Here is an 18,667-nt window from a genome sequence, read left to right as displayed (position 1 = left end):
TCATGAATGGTATTGTGATAGCAGTATCTTTCTGAATCATTTTGATAACCTTGGGAGACAAGGCATGGTCCACCCGTCTAGTAGTACTCATGTTGACGTGGCATGAAACGGGGACAATCACGGCCCTACGTACTTCCAAGGTTATTCAATAAATATTTTATGAATGTTTTATTAATATTTCATGGGTTTCTCAGGTGTCCAGGTGTTTACCTATCAATCTTTGTAAATAAAAAATTACGTAAAGTTAGAAAAAGAATAAAATTATCTAACGAAGATATTCAACAACACTTGAGTGCTCTACCGAGACTGTTCACTAAGTCAGAACACCCATATCTTTCGAGCAGACTTCAGAATTATTCTGTAAAGGAATAATCATGGCACCGCCTCCTGTTCCAATTGCGGTAATTGGGGTTGGCTGTCGCTTACCAGGAGCTGTGAAAGATCCAGAGAGTTTCTGGACTCTTCTAACAGAAGGTCGCACTACTTGGAAGGACGTACCGGATGCGCGATTCCGATGGGAATCATTCCATCATCCAAGTCGTGAATCACTTGCAGCTTATAACCACCGTGGTGGTCATTTCATTGAAGAGGACATTACCGCCTTTGACGCGAAGTTTTTTGGAATATCGGCCTTGGAGGCAGAGGCTATTGATCCACAGCAGCGTCTCGCGCTTGAGGTCGCATACGAGGCACTAGAGAATGCGGGCCTCCCTATGAAGAAGGTCGCTGGAAGTGACACTGCGGTGTACATGGCAACATTTACACATGATTATGAAAATCTTATGTACAAAGACACAACACTCATGCCTCACTACGGAATGACTGGAGTGGGGAGTGCGATTATTTCTAATCGCATTTCATATTTCTTTGACCTCCACGGTCCCTCTGTGACGATTGATACTGGCTGCTCTGGAAGTCTTGTTGCACTCCATAATGCATGTCAGAGCCTTCAATTGGAGGAAACTGGAATGGCTCTTGTTGGTGGTACAAATCTCATTTTAAGCCCAGATACGATGATCCCGATGCATAAACTTCAGTAAGATCATTGTTTTTTTCTCAACGAACCTGCTATTCAACATCGCATACTAATCATTTCAATAGTTTCCTTAACGCAGAAGGTCGCTGCTTTACATTCGACGAACAAGGTGCTGGATATGGACGAGGTGAAGGAGTCGTTGTCATTGCACTCAAGCGTTTAGAAGACGCACTATCATGCGGAGACCCAATTCAGGGGGTTATACGCGCCACAGCTGTTGGACAAGACGGCAGGACGAGAGGAATCACATCGCCCAACTTGGAAGCGCAAAAATCGTTAATTGCCACTGTATATCAACGTGCTCAACTCAATCCTCATGAAACTGGATATGTAGAAGCGCATGGTACTGGAACAGTGAAAGGGGACCTGGTTGAGCTCGAAGCCCTTCACGGTGCATTTACTTCACCCTCACGAAATACTAAGCTCCAGGTGGGCTCAGTAAAATCGAACCTTGGTCACACGGAGAGCAGTAGTGGTCTTGCTGGGCTTCTGAAAGCACTGTTGGTCCTGAAAAAGGGCATGATACCCCCAACTCCAAGTGTGAAAAATCTCCGATCGAAGCTGCTTCCATTCATGGATGGGATTAACATCCCAACAACTCTGATCTCATGGCCTGATAATTCAGTTCGTCGCGCGAGCGTGAATTCCTTTGCATATGGTGGAACAAACGCCCATGTCATTCTTGATCCTGCTCCCGAGGATAAGAAAGGAGAGCTTTTTCAGTCCAATTTTCCGCATTCCGAGGAGGGAAATTCAAGAGAGATTATGGGGCCTTCTACCGGCCGGAATGGTGTCCTGCCAGTGCCCAGGCTACACATTCTGACAGCGATGTCAGAAGGTGCATTACGATTGAATATAAACAAACTTCGTTTTTGGCTCCAGTCTCAGGATCCATCCGCAATATCAATTGAGAATCTTGCGTATACCCTTACTCATCGAAGGAGTCTGATGCAATGGCGATATACGTTTATTGCGGCTTCCAAGGCTGAATGTCTTGAACAGTTTGAGGATAAAAGAAAGATTTCACAAATCGTGGAGCAGCAAAAAGTTGTCTTTCTGTTTACCGGACAGGGTGCACAATGGTTTGGAATGGCAAGGGAGCTATTGACCCTGAAAAGGTTCCGGGACTCGCTGGATATATCTCAATCTGTATTGGCTGCCTTGGGCTGCTCGTGGAACCTCCAAGAAGAGTTATCTCGAAACGAGATTGACTCAAACATTGCAACTAGTAAGATTGGCCAGCCTTGCACCACTGCAATTCAGATAGCACTGGTTGATACACTACGGTGGTTGGGTATTCAACCTTCTGCAGTACTTGGTCATTCTAGTGGTGAGATAGCAGCTGCTTATACAGTTGGAGCTCTTACCCAACAGACTGCATTGGCAGTCTCCTACCACCGTGGCTTGCTAACGGCCAAGATGAGAGATGCTATGGGTCATGACGGTGCGATGATGGCCGTTGGTATGGGACCAGAATGTATACAACCATATCTCAACATGGTTACTGAGGGGCAACTGGACATTGCTTGTTCAAATAGCCCTTCCAATGTGACAATTTCTGGGAACCGGATCAGTATCAATCAGCTCCATGAGATTCTCCAGGGGTTGAGCCCCCCCTATTTATTCAGTCAAGCTCAAGGTTGACATAGCATATCACTCCCACCACATGCAACTCATTGCGAAAGATTACTCTCATTCTTTGAGATTTTTATCTAGCGCACCAAAGGACTCAAATATTCGCTTCTTTTCATCAGTGACGGGCAAGGAGTATGAAGGACCATTTGACGCTTCTTATTGGGTATCGAACCTTGTCTCCAAGGTAGATTTCCATTGTGCATTGACACAACTCTGCCATCAAATGCACCATGATCCAGGTGATAATAGTCCATCAAACTCAGAAACGTTACACAACTTCCTTGAAGTCGGGCCGCACAAAGCATTGTCGTCTTATGTGGAGGAAGGTATAAGTCATTCATCTCTTCCACTATTCAAATTTGTCTACAAGCCCCTGTTGATCCGCCGAGAAAATGCACATCGCTCATTTCTTCAAGTGGTTGGTGCTCTATTTCAGCAGGGATACGCTATCAAAACCGAGAATTTGAACAGCATGGACTATGAGTCTGATAGCCAATGGCACCACCTTCGGACCATCTCAGACCTCCCGACATATAGCTGGGATCATTCAAAATCTTACTGGCATGAGTCACGCGTCAGTAGGCAGCACCGACTACGACAGCACCCTTACCACGATCTTTGTGGTATTCGGTCACTTGACGACACAACTTCGGAGCCAAGGTGGCGACACATCCTCAATCTTGAAACCCTTCCCTGGTTACAGGACCACCAGGTGGATGGTGTGATTGTGTTCCCAGGAGCTGGGTATATTGCAATGGCAATCGAAGCAGCGACCCAGATTACCCATACACGAAACAAGGAGGGAAAGATCAGGAAGTATATCCTCAAGAATGTGCAATTTGAGACCTTGCTGGAGATACAAGATCCCAACTCTAGCGTGGAACTCCATATGAGCTTTAGAACCAGCTCGACCTTGAAAAGTGAAAGTGGCCACGGGTCCTGGGAAGAATTCCGTATTGCCTCCGTTAAGCTTGACGGTTCGACGACACATCATTGCAGTGGCTTCATCGGCGTTGAGTTCCACCAGAATGAGGAGCCTCTTGAGAATTTGAATAGCCTTGCCTCCAGTCCAGAAACTCAAATGAGGGCGGAATATAATCGGCTTCTACAGGATGAGGAGCATCAGCCGTGGAACGTTGAGGCTCTCTATCAAGGATTGAAAAACTGTGGGCACTACTGGGGTCCAACATTTGCAATGATCAGAAATTTCAATATCGGGAAATGTGCTGGAACAGGAACAGTGACTGTTCCAGATATCGCTGAGTGCATGCCGAGTCAGTTCTTGCGACCTCATACGATCCACCCCGCTACCCTAGACGCCCTGATTCACTCTACACTCATTATTTTCAGTCGACAGTGTCATCGCAGCGTTATGTTTCCCGTTGAAATCGGAGAGCTATCCATTCGGGCGGACGTGCTACGATCCCCTGGCGAAAATATTGCTTTCTCGGCACTGATCGATCCAGAGGATCAACTGGAAGAATCAACTATGAATGTGATCGCTTGGAATATTAAGCAACATGGTGGCCTAGAAGAAGCTGCTGTTATACTGAAAAACGGCAAGCTGCGAGGGACGGAGAACGTCGCGCTGAGACAGGACAAGCTATCCGGTTCGACTGGTCTATTTTCTCGGTTACAGTGGAGAAATGACATCTATACCTCTCCACCTACCGCGTGCATGGAAAGTAAACCAAAACGAAGTCTTCTTGGAAGCACTCCAGCGGAGCTCACATTGGCTCTGAATAGTGCTGCATTAAATCTTGTCAAATTCGGCATCACACAAATACAAATCTCTGGAGGTGACGTGGCACCTCAACATGTGCAGTACTATGATTGGATGAAGTCGCTTGTTCATACGGAAATCCATGATACATGGGGCCAGAATGCTTCCATTAAGTCTATCCAGAGATCTGTGGAAGAAATGAGCGTGGAGGGTACAGCATTGGACACCATCAAATCTCACATTCTTCCCATTCTGCAAGGCAAAACACACGCTGTATCTTTGTTAATGGAGAATGGCCTTCTGGATCGCCTGTACTCTAGTGACTGGTCTGCAGCTGCATGCCTTCCAAGTGTCATTAGTTATTTTGAACATTTAGCCTTCAAGACCCCTGGTCTTAGCATTATTGAGATTGGCGCAGGAACTGGCGGTGCTACACTCCCATTGTTGGAGGCTATATTCCCCCAAGCAAGGAACTCCAGTTTCAAAAACTATCAGTTCACCGATATCTCATCTGGTTTTTTCCCGGGGCAAAGGAACTTCTCTCCCGATGGAGCTCAATCCTGACATACAAAACACTAGACATTTCGAAGAGTCCCCTCGAACAAGGGTTTGAGGCACATTCGTTTGATGTTTGTTTGGCATTCAATTCCCTACATGCGACGAGTTCTCTCGATTCTACCATTCTCAATGTCAAGCAGCTACTAAAGCCTGGTGGTCGGTTAATTTTGTTGGAAATGACGACTTTACATTCTTTTGTCAATGCTATCTACGGTCTGTTTCCAGGGTGGTATTTGAATCGCTCTGATGGACGGGTTGACTCTCCACTTCAGTCTGTGCAGGAATGGGATTCCCGGTTGCAAAAAGGTGGTTTCCGTCCTCTCGAGTTTGTTGCCAATGATTTTGATGGGATAGCGGCTAGAACCAGTCTCATGGTGGCACAGTTGCCTGCTCCTCCACATAACACAGAGTCCATTCATTGTGTACTATATAGCGGTTCAAGGCTTCAAAAATGGGCTGATCAAATTACGTCCCGACATGGAGCAACAGATGTTCCCATCAAAGTCGTATCAGCAGCCAGTCCTTTGCCAAATTTCTCATCTGAGGATGAAACTGAGGCCGTGGCTCTTGTATATCGCCGGGATTGCCTGCCTCAATTGACCGGGCAGCAGAGCAATTCGGAGGCATCAGCCTGCATTGGCGCATTATGGATTACTTCCAAGTCCTTCTGCCCAGTTCGGACAAAATCTTTATCTTCCTTGCGGAGATATTTTGATCTCAGTGTTCGAAGTCACGTCGTCAACCTCCAGCTGGAATGTGATACATATGCCGTGAAGGATACGGTTCCTTACCAAGTCATACAAGCTCTCACCCAAACATCATGGGTTGAGAATTCTGATCATCCGATAGAAACATCCTATGTCTACCACAATGGTAACCTGATGATTCCAAGGTTTGTCAACGACAAAGATCATCATCATTCTGTTCCGCTGTGCAATGAGACCAATAGCCAGCAGGATGTGGAAGATCATGATGGAAGCTATTCCACAACTTGCCAGTCTACAGATACTCTCCCAAGCAAAACAAACGAGCCTGTACTGACTTTGACCTCTCGTGGAAGCTACCTTATTTTTGGACAACTGGAGACAATAACATTGGGTATTTGTCATTATCTCAACGCAAGAGGAGTGTCACAAATTGTCATCGTATTAACCGAGCCTGTCTCCATGCATTCGCGGGATTCATTTGAGGGTGACCTCTTTGTACAAGGAATTCAAAGTCACGTTGAAGTTCTATCAGGACCTCTCGCCATTGAAGCCTGTTCCGACATTCAAACAGTTCTTGCAAAATATCAACCTATCAAAGGGTGCTTCTACATTGGGGAAGTCGAAAACCAGCATTTGGAAGATCTTTCTCGCAATTCTTCATTGGAGTTTATCGTCGAAGTGAAAGACAAACGGAGCATTTTATCCAATCAAATACTTCCAGAGTCTCCATTTGCGAGTTTGCAGCACTCACCACATCCACAAAGACACGTTGTTTATTTGCCTTTCTCTAAGGGTGAAGCGGGCACAGATGCCCTGGATCTTTCGCTAGTTACACAGTATGGCCTCAGGATGACACTTGGTACTACTCTCAGTCTTGGGTCAGCGACAATAAGGGGGCAGCAGACCCCCACAGTCGTCGCTGTCTGCAATCTAAATGAGATATTTTATCAGAACCAAGTCACGGAGAGCAATCGAGCATTGCTTTCACACATCATGGCACAGCCCTCGGCTGACACAAGTTCACATTCAATGGAAGAGGCAAGGCTGACATCTTCAAGTCCTCAGCCCAAAATGACGAATTTGAACATCAAAGATGCATCTACTCCAGAAGAAGCCCGTCAGATCACAACCAAGCTTGTTAAAGAGATAATATGCACATTTGTTGTTACGACTGGGGAACTTCCGGAACATGGCAAGGGAATTGAGGAGCTTGGATTGGATTCATTCATCGTTTTCAGACTCCGCAACTGGATATTTGGTACCTTTAAAGCTGATCTCGGAGCACCGGAAATCGCGGAATCGCCAAGCATTTACGCACTTGTGACCAAAGTGCTCCAGCGTTCTCCTCTTGGAGATTGGAAACAAAGAGAAGGGCAAAAACATGATGATCAATCAGAGTCAAAGGGCACGCAGAGTACATTTGAAGAGCCTCAAAAGCAACCTTTGCCGTCATTAAACGATACTCTCGAAACATATCTCAACGCAGTCAAGCCTTTCTGTACTACTCAGGAACTGGCAATCACTCAATTTGAAATCGCGAAATTCCAGGGAACATGTAGTCTTGGTGAAAGGCTTCAGCAGCGCCTGAAGCTTTTAGCCGATGACCCGACTGTGGAAAATTGGCTCTCTCATCTGTACGCAAAACGGAGATTCTTGGCTTCACGAAATTCGCTTGTAGCTTTCCAGAGCTATTTCGGTACTCATCCAAGTGGACCAAATCCGCGCCCCTGTCAAGCAGCCCGCGCCGCCCTTCTTGCAGTGACGACATCTAACTTTAAGAGGAGACTGGAGAGCGGAACACTCGATACACAGCGTCTCTCTGGCCGTGTCGTGGATTCGACATTGTATTATTGGCAATTCAATGCATGTCGAGAGCCACATCACGGCCAAGACATTATTCAAAAGTACTCTGGGAAGGAGTATGAATATGTGGTCGTTTTTTGCAAAGGAAATGCGTTCAAAGTTCCTCTTGTGGCCGATGATGGGAATTATTTCAGTGCCATGGCTCTTCAATCAGAATTTCAGGCCATTCTTGATTTGCCCCTCCCTACTTGCGAACTGAGTATTCTAACAGCAGATGGGAGAGAACGATGGGCAAAGGTTTGTTCAAAACTACTTTCTCACAGGGCACCTTGGATACAATGTACTGACTAATTATTGATTTAGCATCGCACGATCCTTCTTGGGCTCAACAAAGAGACATACCACTCCATTCAAACCATTGAAGCAGCCGCATTTGTGATCTGCTTGGACGATGTCAGTCCAAAGACCCCTTATGAGCGGTTTCGACAGTTTCTTTTGGCCGATACTACCAATCGATGGTTTGACAAGACCTTGCAGTTCGTTGTCTGTCCTGACGGCACTTCCGCGTCTATCATGGAGCATGCGGCATTGGATGGGGTCACAATTGAGCCTCTACACAACGCGATCAATGATGCCATTGCCAAACAGCATGAAAGTGGTGTTACTGAAGTAAACAAATCAGAATCGAGAGGGAAGCTGGCACGACTTGGAAGTACGAGTATCGAAAAGTGCAGTTCCCTCCCCTTGCCTATGACCGCCCATTCTGATATGTATTCTGTAATGCGGACAATTTCAAACGAGCGCCTTGGGGATTCTGAATCTTTCTCTTTCGCTACGATGACCTCACATCAGATTACGCAATCTTTTTGTCTGGAGCATAAAACACCACTCCAGGGCTCTCTTCAGCTTGCCTTGCAGCTTGCAGCTCGTCGTTTATTTGGACACATCCTGCCAGCAACGGAGACAGTGTCACTAGCTCATTTTCGGCACGGTCGCGTTGATGTCAACGCCATCGTAACCACTCCTATGATGGCTTTTCTTGATGAGGCAACTGTCGATAGTCATCCTAGAAGAGTACTCCGGGATTTAGCAGACAATGCGACACGTGAATATGTTTCGAACCTACGACGTGTCAGTCGTGGTCAGGGTTACGGACGCCATTTGCTTGCGCTCGAATGGATGATTGCAGACACAGAAGAGCGGCCATCGTTTTTCGATGACCCCTCTTACTTGAAAAGTAAACCCGGGCGCATTTTGACCAGCTGTTTCAATACCGGATGGCAGGAGGGTGGTTTTGTCTATCCACCCGCGAACAGCATCCTGATCTACTTCGAGATTAGCGAAGAGAGGTAAGATACTTGCCTCCTATATATCCTTTATAGAGTTAAAGAAACTAATTATATACTAGGATTGCGTTCTCAATCTTTGGTAATGGAGTTGACGCAAGCCATTATCAAACTGAGCTGTCCAGGGCAATTGATGAGGTTAGTTTGATTCTGCGATTCTAAACAGACTTCCATCCAACTTAGAGCAGATTCTTCATGCAAAATGAAGAGTACGCAATCAATCGATCCGAAGCTTAGATCCATAATCTATACTCTTTATTTTGTAGGCTAACCTTGGAATTTTGACTTCAATTCCGTATGCCTTTTTGAGTTCTTCTGGGCTCATTGCAAGCAGATATAGGCTCTGAGCCATTATCTTCATGCAATAGCTTCAAGTTCCTGTGTTGTCTTGCTTGAATTAACCTAGTAGATTCGATAATAGTAGATTTCAATGCATTTCTGGAAGTAATGTAGGCATTACTGTAACGTTTGCACTGGTCTCACTACATTTCGTATATGATTTTAGATACGACCTACCTTAGACCACCTATTGTACGGAGTAGGGGGTAAACTCGTTCCCTACTCTATAGAGCTACAAGCTGGCAGAAGATCTACCTTGTATCTAAATGAGTGCTTATCACATGCCTAGATGACCAGTCCGGATCTATTAACGCGAGTGTGTACATAGTCAGCGATTCGGCGCCAATGTTTAGCACCTGACAATCACCTGAGAGCGGGGCTGATGATTAACTTGCTTTTTTTAGGCGCTTTGAGCCTCTCTGTTTGTGACAGCACTCTTGAGTCTTGGTTGCACCAATATTAAGCATGAGCTCAATATTTTTCGGCGACGAAAACAGGGGGCTTCAGCTTGGCACTAACCATGGAGTGATTAATGTTTCCTTCAGTACGTTTTCGAACTGCTTCAAATCCATTGTACATTGATTAACACTTGGGCCAGACCGATCTGAAACCCTACCAGAGACAGACAACGGTTCGCTCCGCCCCGTCAGTACAATTGAAAATGAAAGACCCACCGACTTACTATAGAGACAGAGCTGCTTAAGTCACTGGCGTTCCCACAAATGCTAGATCGAAAGAACAATATTGAGCTACGCCACACCAATACCTGCCAATGGATCTTGGAGCTGGATGAGTACCAGTTATGGGGGGACCAGCCTTGTGGTTTACTATGGATTAAAGGCAAGCCGGGTGCTAGAAGAGCTACTAGCAAGTGCTATCATAGCATCGGCAACCCATCAACAAGTGACTCTTTTTGTCAACGCTCTTGATGAGGCCGAGGCTGAGTCTGCTCAACGGCTAGCAGACTATTTCCATCACCTGGTTAGCAAAGCCAAGGAAAAGAACGTGGCCCTTAAAGCCTGCTTCTCATCTCGACACTATCCTATCATAGGAAGTGACCATGCTCTAGAGATAAATGTTGAAGACCACAATCAAAAAGACATCGCCTTGTATATCGAAGACAAGCTTATTGGCATGAAGGTCTATACCGGCTCAACTAGACAAATAACGAGAAGAGGATTGGTGGAGGAATTGACACAACAGGCCAACAGGGTGTTCCAATGGGCTCGTCTTACAATTCCCCTGATCAAGCAGAAGATTCTTGAAGGGGAATCGATTGATGAGATTCGTGATTGGTTGCACGATGTTCCAGCTGGCCTGGAAGATGTGTATGTGTATATTCTGAACAACGTGATTGCAGACGGGAATCGGGACCAGTCGTTCCTATTCTTTCAATGGTTATGTCTGGCTGAGCGACTACTGACCGTGACGGAAATGCGATATGCATTAGGCGCTAAGGATTCTGAAAAAGCGCTTTGTCGAAGTCTATGGGAGAAGATTCATGGCTTTATCGAGGATGATGAGCGTATGAAGCAAAGAATAAAGGCTCTCGCCGGTGGATTAGCCAAAGTAGTCTCAAATGGCCCCAAACAGCATCAAGAGACTATACAAGTAGTCCACCAATCAGTCAATGATTTCTTACGCACAAAAAGACTGGCCCTTTTGTCGTCCTATACTACCAGTGCTAGTGATCCATTGATTGATACGGATAAAATTATCTCTTGGTGCCAGGGAACTCTCTACTGATCATGTCTATTATATCTTGCCACCATTTAATCAAATGGAGGGATAAATGATTTTATGGCATCAAATCTTGACATCGTGCAGAGTCACCCATTTCTACATTACGCGACTATCAACCTCTTTGTTCATGCAGAAAAGGCTACCAGCTCTCGAGCTGACTTGCTGCATAACGAAAAGGACATTTTGCACCAAATCATCGGTCTCTGGGCTCAAGTCTACCAGGATATTGATAAGTATAGCAGTGCATGTCCACCAACAGGTATAACAATCCTACATATGGCTGCTGCCGCCAATCTGGTTGATCTCATGAAATCTGTTTTATCAGGCGATGAGATATCGAGAGGAAAGACAGTGTTGGAAATACAGCATTACACTTCGCAGCTCGAGCATGAAACACGACAATTGGAAAAATACTTCGGGCTAAAGGGGCAAACCAAAAACCAAAAAAAACAGAGGAATAACGCCTTTGAGTGAAGCGGTTTGGTATGGACACATAGTTTTTGTTGAATGGCTTCTCAACGAGGACGTGAGGCTTGAGGCAGGAGATGGATGTGCACTATACGCAGCTTCGTTTGCTGGTCATATTGAGATTGCAAAAATACTGCTCAATGCTGGGGCGGATCCGAATGCTCCAGGTGGTGAACATGGCAATGCACTAGGGGCAGCTATATGGGGTAGAAATGCTGAGTTATCAAAGATCTTACTCGATGCTGGCGCAGATTTTAACACCCAGGTTGGCAAAGGCGGATCTGCATTACAGGCTGCTGCATATATTGGAAATGTTGAGACAGTGAAGATCTTACTCGATGCTGGCGCAGATGTCAATGCCCAGGGCGGTAAATACGGAACTGCATTACAGGCTGCAGTTACTTCATTGCGAGGACCTGTTGCAATGCTAATGAACCGCATGCTGCTGTTTAACAGCCGGCTCGGTGTCGATACCAAAGGCGATGTATACGAAGATGCAAAACGGGCTGCTCCCGCTGCCCAGGTTGGTCAATATAGTAATGCAGTACAGCCCCAAGGTAAAGATACTGCATTAAAAGCAGAGCCCCAGGTAGTACAAATCCTGATTGATGCGAATGCCGATGTCAATGCTCAGGGTGGTAGATACGGATCAGCTCTCTTGGCAGCTGTTCATCGGGACCATTCATATGCCATTGAGATTCTTCTTAATACTGACGCAGATCCAGTCCTTACAGATGAACTTCATCAAACTCCGCTTCATATTGCAGCTCCCAGGCATATGACCCATCTTCTTTCTCGGTTCCCACAACTTGCCTCACAGGCAGCAATCAACAAATATAAAATGCTCCTGGAAACCTCTCTACACCTAGCTATCTACTCAGGTCACATCAGCTTTGCTACGAGACTGCTCCGTCTTGGTGCTCTGCAAGATGGCTATGGCAAAAACGCGATGGACTGGGCACTCGAACACAGAACTCTCTCGCAGGAGATGAAGGAACTTTGTCCTTGGCTTGCATTCACACTTTACGAAGATCAAGAATCAACTGTTCGTCGATCACTGGTCCAACTCTCCGATATGGTTCCTCGGGCCAGCCTCAACTGTTCATGGCCGGCTTTACAACAATTAGCCCGCTATTTCTTATTTCTCAATGACACGAACAATGTATACCATCTATTCCGGGCTCGCCTCCCTCAAAAGAAGCGCTTTGCTAGCGACATAGACGAAGCCGTCTGCAACCTCTGCAAAACACTAATTTCTGGTACTCGTTTTGTTTGCAGAATCTGCGCCCATATGGATCTTTGCTCTTCCTGCGTACAAAATATCCGTTCCATAGCAGATTACATCCAAATCAGAAAAATGAACTCTTCCAGCTTTCCGATCTGCCTGAGAATGATTCTCAACCCATTTGGCCAGCTTTACAGGAGTTGGCCTACTTCCTAAATAAGCTCGTTGATGAACCTCTTGGAAGAGACACTTATGAATCTGATTTGGAGCCTTTTTTTCTCATCTTTCCTGGCACAGGAACAGGACGCTCCGGTTCAAAACACTTCATTCAGTTCAAAATGTTTGATAATAATATTCTCGGCGATCCTATTTGGGGTGTTGGCTGCTTTCTTGAAGATTCGGTACATTATTTCTAACGCAATTTGACCTCATGAGACCCACTGTTGATCAGATAATAAGAAATAAAATAAATAAAAAAGTGACTGCCCTTACTTTTAGAATACTAAAAAATAAAAGGAACCCCTCCAAGGATATAAGAATGCAAAAAGAAACTCCGAATGGGGGAATCGAACCCCCGGCTGTCGTGTGAGAGACGACGATGTTAGCCACTACACCAATTCGGAGAAAGAAACTCTCCCTCGGGGAATCGAACCCCGGTCTCCCGCGCTTATCGGTGTTAATGACAAGCGGAAATCATGACCACTAGACCAAGGAAGATGAGATGATCGAGTTCCACTCGACCACTTGGGGTGGTTGATGTCTGTTTCGACATTTTTGATTATATGACCCGAACATTTACCAACACGAGAAAATTCAACCTTGGAACACACCCGGGTGTTGACTGGGGAACAGGTAAACATGGCCCATGCAGGCTTCTAAGTGGTCCACTTTTATAGTTCGGCCTCACCTATACAATAATAAAAAATATACGCAGTGCAAGTCTCGTGAGAGTAGTATGTAAAAGCTCCAAGTACAAGTCTACTGAGTACCTACAATGCTACGAGATTACAGTCATGGGGAGCTACCAAACTATGAAAAGGAATCTATCTCAGTGCAAGTAAACGGAAAGAGAGGAAGAGGAGAGAGAGAAAGAAATCAGACGCGCCACCAACACCAACGCCCGCTGAAATTCAAACTGAAAAAAAAGTAAGAGAAAGATAAAGATATGAAAAAAGGCAAATGCCAAAGTAAATGCGGAAACGAAAACGAAAACGAAAACGGGCGCACTGCGCAGAAGAAATTTAGGCCGGGCATCAATTCCTGTGTCAAGTAGCAAATGAGTTAGTAAATAGAACAATGAGGTTCAAATGATGTGATAACCAGGTGAATAAAGGCGAGACTAACCGGCCATAAAACCACAACAAACACGCCTTTAGCGGCGGCGGTGGGCAGGAGGGTGGGCGGCGTGGGCTCTGTTTGAGATAGCCCGGCAGTTATCACACTGCTCCGTCACCAGGCTGCTGCGGACCGCGTGGACGAAGTGCGTCAGGTCGAGGAAGTGCCCGCACTTCGAGCACTCCTTCAGGTCCGTGCGTGGGCTTAAACCCACGGCGTCCTGGCGGGGTGCACGCCAGGTATCCGCGGGGCCCACAGCAGCGAGGGCGACGGCGGCGGCAGTAGCGGCGGCGGCAGCAGTGAGAGGTCGAGGACGAGGGGGAGGACGGGGAGGAGGGGCCATGGCACCCTCAGGAGGGACCTCAACAAGGATCCCCTCCACAAGTTGGAAAGTCAAGAACATGGTTTGTGCGTCGCACCTTTTTGGTGTGCGTGGTTCGATGTCGGAGTGGGAGTGGTAGTGGGGCAGGGTGGTCAAAAGAGGAAAGCGGTAAGAAAAGCGTGGAGGTTTCTTAAATATGTGCGTGTTGCGATGGAGCTAAGCCTAATTTGGACACCATCTTCCCTCTAGTTAATTCAAATGTTCTTACTGCCTACTAGGCACCACTTAACACTTCACTCTAGTTTTATCCTTTACATAGAAGATAATTGATAATTGAATGTTTATTGTAGGCCTACAGCCCTGAAAAGCAAATCACCTCTTCAATCAGAATTTACCTACATATTCACTCAAGTGCACGGTGCCAGTGTACTTCAAGTTAAATATATCATTGATTGTGATATCCTGACATACTAAATATATCTACTTCAAGTTCCAAGGTTAGTATTGCTACTACTATATCGTGATCAATGCCAACTTCAAGTTGAACTTGAAGCCCTGGAGTTGAATTGACTCAACTTGGACTTGGACTTGAAGTCCATACCCAGCTTGATGCTAGTATCTAGTATCTCCAGATGTCAGTAGATACCTCAGGCTCAGGCTGTGTACCAAGAGGTAGTACTACTAGGCTGCCAGCACTTGAGCTTTCAAATGCCAGTGTTTACTGTCTTGAAGAGGGTAAAGTAAAAATATTGCAATTGAAAATCAGAAGTGGTATCTCGAGATAATAGTACAAATTCGTAGAAATACATTGCTTGACAACCTTCCAAGTTGTCAGAAGCAGAAACAATGTGCAGGAAATCATCCAACCCAAAAACATAGCAACAGTTTAGTACAGTATCACCCTTAAGAGGGTACATATTCACATGGCCAGATGTGATTCAGGACCAAAAAGATCGAAAAGAAAATAGTGCAAGGGAACATATCGGAAAAGGCAATAGCAACGATTTCAAAGTGGTAATACAGGGTTGCTTCTTGCTGGGGCATCAGGGGTAGAGTATAGTCATATAGTACAGGGGATCACAAATTGAAAGAAAAAGAAACTTCATCGACGAGCGGGACGTAGACCAATGCGACCCTCACCAACGAGGGAGTTCCATCGTCTGCCTACATCGCTGTGGTTTTGGCGGCCCATTCGGCGCGCACACTCATCCCATTCTTGTTGGGAGAGACGAAATTTCTCAAGGACCAGGTCCATGAGATGTTGGTCTTCCTCGGCCGTCCATTCGTCGGATGGGGCCGGGGTGGATTCCTCCGATTCTTCGATCGAAGGAAGAGGCGCGTCGGGATCAATAGGCGCTTCTAATTGAATGCGCGCATCGATCCGACGCTGAGCGGGAGAAGGAGGGGATTGAGTGATAGGAGGCGAATGTAGGGAATAGAAGTCTGTGGAAGAGAGGCCAAGCGGCAGGTCATAAGGGACATGGCGCTGGCGTTTGGGAGTAGGAGTAGAGAGACGATTGCGCATACAGGGCATATCTGCGTCGCTGTCATCGTCCTCAAAAGCGGGTCGGCGCCGCTTGTTGGCGCCGCGTGCGGGCGCAGATGGAGCAGGTGGTGGTGAAGTAGCGAGAGTAGTTGGTGGTGGAGTTGGTCGGGGTGATGCAGGTCGTGCGACTTTGCTGCGCGTGCGTGGTGAGCGACGCGGCGGATTGATTGGAAGAGGGCTTTGCAGGCGCTGGGGCTTGGATCGACGTGATGATGGAGCGGGAGATCCATTCAGCAGAGACTGCAGCGCGCGACATGTGCCGAGAAGACCATTTCTAGATGAGTATCCTCGATCAGAGGGAGGAGGCGTCGAGAAGAGACGGCTGGGAGTGAAGCGAGACGACCGGCGCACATCGCAGGGGAGAGCGGATGGAAGCAACATGGCGCAAATGTGGTATGTTTATGATTGCGCAGCGATAGTGAGTGTATATTCTGGAAGCGCTATTGAGAAGCGCTTGGTGTGTATAGTCAAGTGGTGGTTTGCGCTGAGATTTCTGCGCGATTTGCGACAGGCGATTGCGCCGGGGACGGTTGCGAGGCGCGACGACGGAGTTGGGACGGAAAGAGTGGATTTGTATGAATGTCGTCGAATTGCGCTTCAAAACGGCCTGGTTCCGAAGAACTGGCGACGTAGAAGGAATATTGTTGTTATGATAAGGGTTGTAGGGGAGAAGGGAAGTTGGCGGGGGCGAAACGGGGCGATAAAAGAAAAGTGGCCGCAAACGGTCAAGCGAACAATCCGAAAAATGTCAACAGACGGGGGGATCCACCTCAACAAAGAAAATGGATATGCACGGAGTATAGCAAAGTTGATATTCAATGAAAGAAACCACAGCGAGTACTTTTAGCTTCCTTTTCTCTTTGAAACACAAAAGAAAAGAAAAAAAAATACAAGTCTGTTTTAGGTGGTCTGATAGGGAAAAAAATAATGAGGTCGGCGAAGAACAACAATCCTGTTCAGGATCAGGAACGAGTGACGATTGATGATTATGATCTTAGAAGCGAATGATACTGTTTCCAATTGATGAGAAGACGCTTTATTATACTAATTATCTATTAAGTCAAATATCGAGTCCTCTCTCTGGACCAGTGAAACACCCATACAGGAGGCCAGGACTTGCACCAGGAGGCTACGCAAGGGAGACATCTTCTTTATCTCGGAGCCTCCCCTCGACGCACGAGTGCACGAGGTGGCCCCTGAAACGGTCTGCACTCTGCGTGGGTCAAATGGCTGAATTACATTGCCTTATTGGTCCCAGTGTATACTTTCATTGAGCTCTAGTGCCCACGGTGATTACGGCCCCAATCCGGATTGAATAATGATCACCATGCGTCAATTAATCCATTACAATTCCATGACGTGCAGAGTACAGCCTGCAATGCCGCAACGGACCGGATTGCGTCAGGTATTCCGTACTCCATACAGAGCCCAAGTGGAGTGACTCAATTCAATTCTTTGCCACTCGGAGTTGTGCGGATCCATCGTGTTTTAATACTGTGAGTAGAGTTCTTGTACTCTATACGAGGAGCTCCCAAGGTTGTACTCTCAGGGTTACTCCTCTGCTCCTACCCAGGTGTTTCCCTCCTAAACAACCTTGAAGGAGAGCATTCCGAGTTATATCCTTGAATACTACATTCTCTTGATTTTTGTCTTATCTACATAGAAAATAAATTATATAGTTATAAACTTGTAACTTCGAAGTGATCTATAGTCTTATAGTATGAATCAATTTGTGTGAAATTAATGTAATTAGCGCGCGTTTCGTCGCGTGACGAAAAATTCAATTTCCACGCGACACGCGACACGCGTTGACCAATAATAGCTTGATATTATGTGGGTCTGTACCTGACGATCTCATTTAGTTACACGCTAAATACACTAAGTACATCCATCCATATACACCAAGCACATTCTGTACAGAGTCAAGGCACCTAAGTCAATGCACAGGTCATAAGATCTTAGAAAAGAGGGTAAAGGTGTGAAGAGGTTCGAGCGTAAAGCTTCGGATTCATTTGGGAAAAATTGTACTTTCTTTTATTCTTTATTCGATGTAATCAACGTTCGGAATTCATATGCCTACAACATTTGAACTTGAACCATTGGCCCTAGACATGAAAGCCACTTCTACTCCATATAGACAATCTGGATAGACTTACTATAGTAAGTAATAGTCTACACTCGTAGATTTCATGACTTGTTACTGTCACTCTTGGTTGCTGTTGTCCCGAAAATTCAATACCCCGCGTTAGTCCTTGCTTCCTGCAGGTCCAGTTGTCCGATCAAGATGAAAATATCAAATTTATGGTTTGCATTATCTTGCAGACTTCTCGGGAGTAACCTGCACGAAGTACGTGTGCTTTGTGGGGTGCAGATAGTTGAACGTGTAAAATCAGCTACATATGCATTATCATGGATATTATTCTATGCAGATTCATACGAAACCCTGGAGCTATACATGGATCCATGCTTTTTCTGTATCAGCAGTACAATTCTTTGACTTCGGTCGACTCCACTCTCCACTACCTCCATCGGATCAGGGATATCCTCACTCAGAGAACTTTTTCCCTTCCACCCTTCACTTGCCCCAGACAAAGGGATCTATGCCATTCTCACTCAAGGCTGAGAGACAAGCGACTCACTCGGTCCGCCCTGTATCCGACTTCCATTCCCCCCGAAGAATCTCCTCCAAAATCATGCAAGGGGTAGTCAGGGCGCCTGGGCAGAAGGATGTAGCTCCCTCCAATCCTGATAGGTCCATACAAGGTTAACCTCGAGATTTCACTGATCTACACAAAATTAAACTCCAGATCTTCCTCAGATTCCTGGTTTGTTTACCAGAAGCAAGATCTATACTATAGCCTTCCAAGGTTCAGTCAGGAGT

The 18,667-nt window shown here is 46.1% G+C and overlaps 8 protein-coding genes across 8 annotated transcripts; 6 read left to right on the top strand and 2 right to left on the bottom strand.

Moving 5' to 3' along the window:
• Positions 1-374: 374 nt before the first annotated feature.
• N7483_000826 (type I polyketide synthase) lies at positions 375-2,680 on the top strand (the record flags this gene model as incomplete). Its single annotated transcript, XM_057084264.1, has 2 exons — positions 375-1,036; positions 1,102-2,680. 2 exons carry the CDS (start codon positions 375-377, stop codon positions 2,678-2,680), a joined length of 2,241 nt encoding a protein of 746 aa, XP_056950413.1.
• Positions 2,681-3,143: 463 nt separating this feature from the next.
• N7483_000825 (polyketide synthase dehydratase domain-containing protein) lies at positions 3,144-4,958 on the top strand (the record flags this gene model as incomplete). The annotated part of the gene is made up of 1 exon (XM_057084263.1): positions 3,144-4,958. The coding sequence occupies one exon, from the start codon at positions 3,144-3,146 to the stop codon at positions 4,956-4,958; it is 1,815 nt and encodes a 604-aa protein (XP_056950412.1).
• Positions 4,959-5,128: 170 nt separating this feature from the next.
• Positions 5,129-7,813, top strand: N7483_000824 (uncharacterized protein; the record flags this gene model as incomplete). Its single annotated transcript, XM_057084262.1, has 1 exon — positions 5,129-7,813. One exon carries the CDS (start codon positions 5,129-5,131, stop codon positions 7,811-7,813), a length of 2,685 nt encoding a protein of 894 aa, XP_056950411.1.
• Positions 7,814-8,035: 222 nt separating this feature from the next.
• N7483_000823 (uncharacterized protein) lies at positions 8,036-8,815 on the top strand (the record flags this gene model as incomplete). Its single annotated transcript, XM_057084261.1, has 1 exon — positions 8,036-8,815. One exon carries the CDS (start codon positions 8,036-8,038, stop codon positions 8,813-8,815), a length of 780 nt encoding a protein of 259 aa, XP_056950410.1.
• Positions 8,816-9,936: 1,121 nt separating this feature from the next.
• Positions 9,937-10,893, top strand: N7483_000822 (uncharacterized protein; the record flags this gene model as incomplete). Its single annotated transcript, XM_057084260.1, has 1 exon — positions 9,937-10,893. One exon carries the CDS (start codon positions 9,937-9,939, stop codon positions 10,891-10,893), a length of 957 nt encoding a protein of 318 aa, XP_056950409.1.
• A 54-nt stretch (positions 10,894-10,947) lies between these two features.
• On the top strand, positions 10,948-12,799 carry N7483_000821 (uncharacterized protein; the record flags this gene model as incomplete). Its single annotated transcript, XM_057084259.1, has 2 exons — positions 10,948-11,149; positions 11,367-12,799. The coding sequence occupies 2 exons, from the start codon at positions 10,948-10,950 to the stop codon at positions 12,797-12,799; spliced, it is 1,635 nt and encodes a 544-aa protein (XP_056950408.1).
• A 1,156-nt stretch (positions 12,800-13,955) lies between these two features.
• Positions 13,956-14,321, bottom strand: N7483_000820 (uncharacterized protein; the record flags this gene model as incomplete). The annotated part of the gene is made up of 1 exon (XM_057084258.1): positions 13,956-14,321. One exon carries the CDS (start codon positions 14,319-14,321, stop codon positions 13,956-13,958), a length of 366 nt encoding a protein of 121 aa, XP_056950407.1.
• A 1,021-nt stretch (positions 14,322-15,342) lies between these two features.
• On the bottom strand, positions 15,343-16,167 carry N7483_000819 (uncharacterized protein; the record flags this gene model as incomplete). Its single annotated transcript, XM_057084257.1, has 1 exon — positions 15,343-16,167. The coding sequence occupies one exon, from the start codon at positions 16,165-16,167 to the stop codon at positions 15,343-15,345; it is 825 nt and encodes a 274-aa protein (XP_056950406.1).
• Positions 16,168-18,667: the final 2,500 nt, after the last annotated feature.

This window comes from Penicillium malachiteum, assembly GCF_028827825.1.
Source record: "Penicillium malachiteum strain IBT 17515 chromosome Unknown utg000001l:1.0-8184562.0:1.0-8186909.0, whole genome shotgun sequence".
In the NCBI taxonomy this organism is placed as follows: Eukaryota; Fungi; Ascomycota; class Eurotiomycetes; order Eurotiales; family Aspergillaceae; genus Penicillium; species Penicillium malachiteum.
Note: the sequence above shows the minus strand (reverse complement) of the source record. Positions and strands in the feature narration are given on the sequence as shown.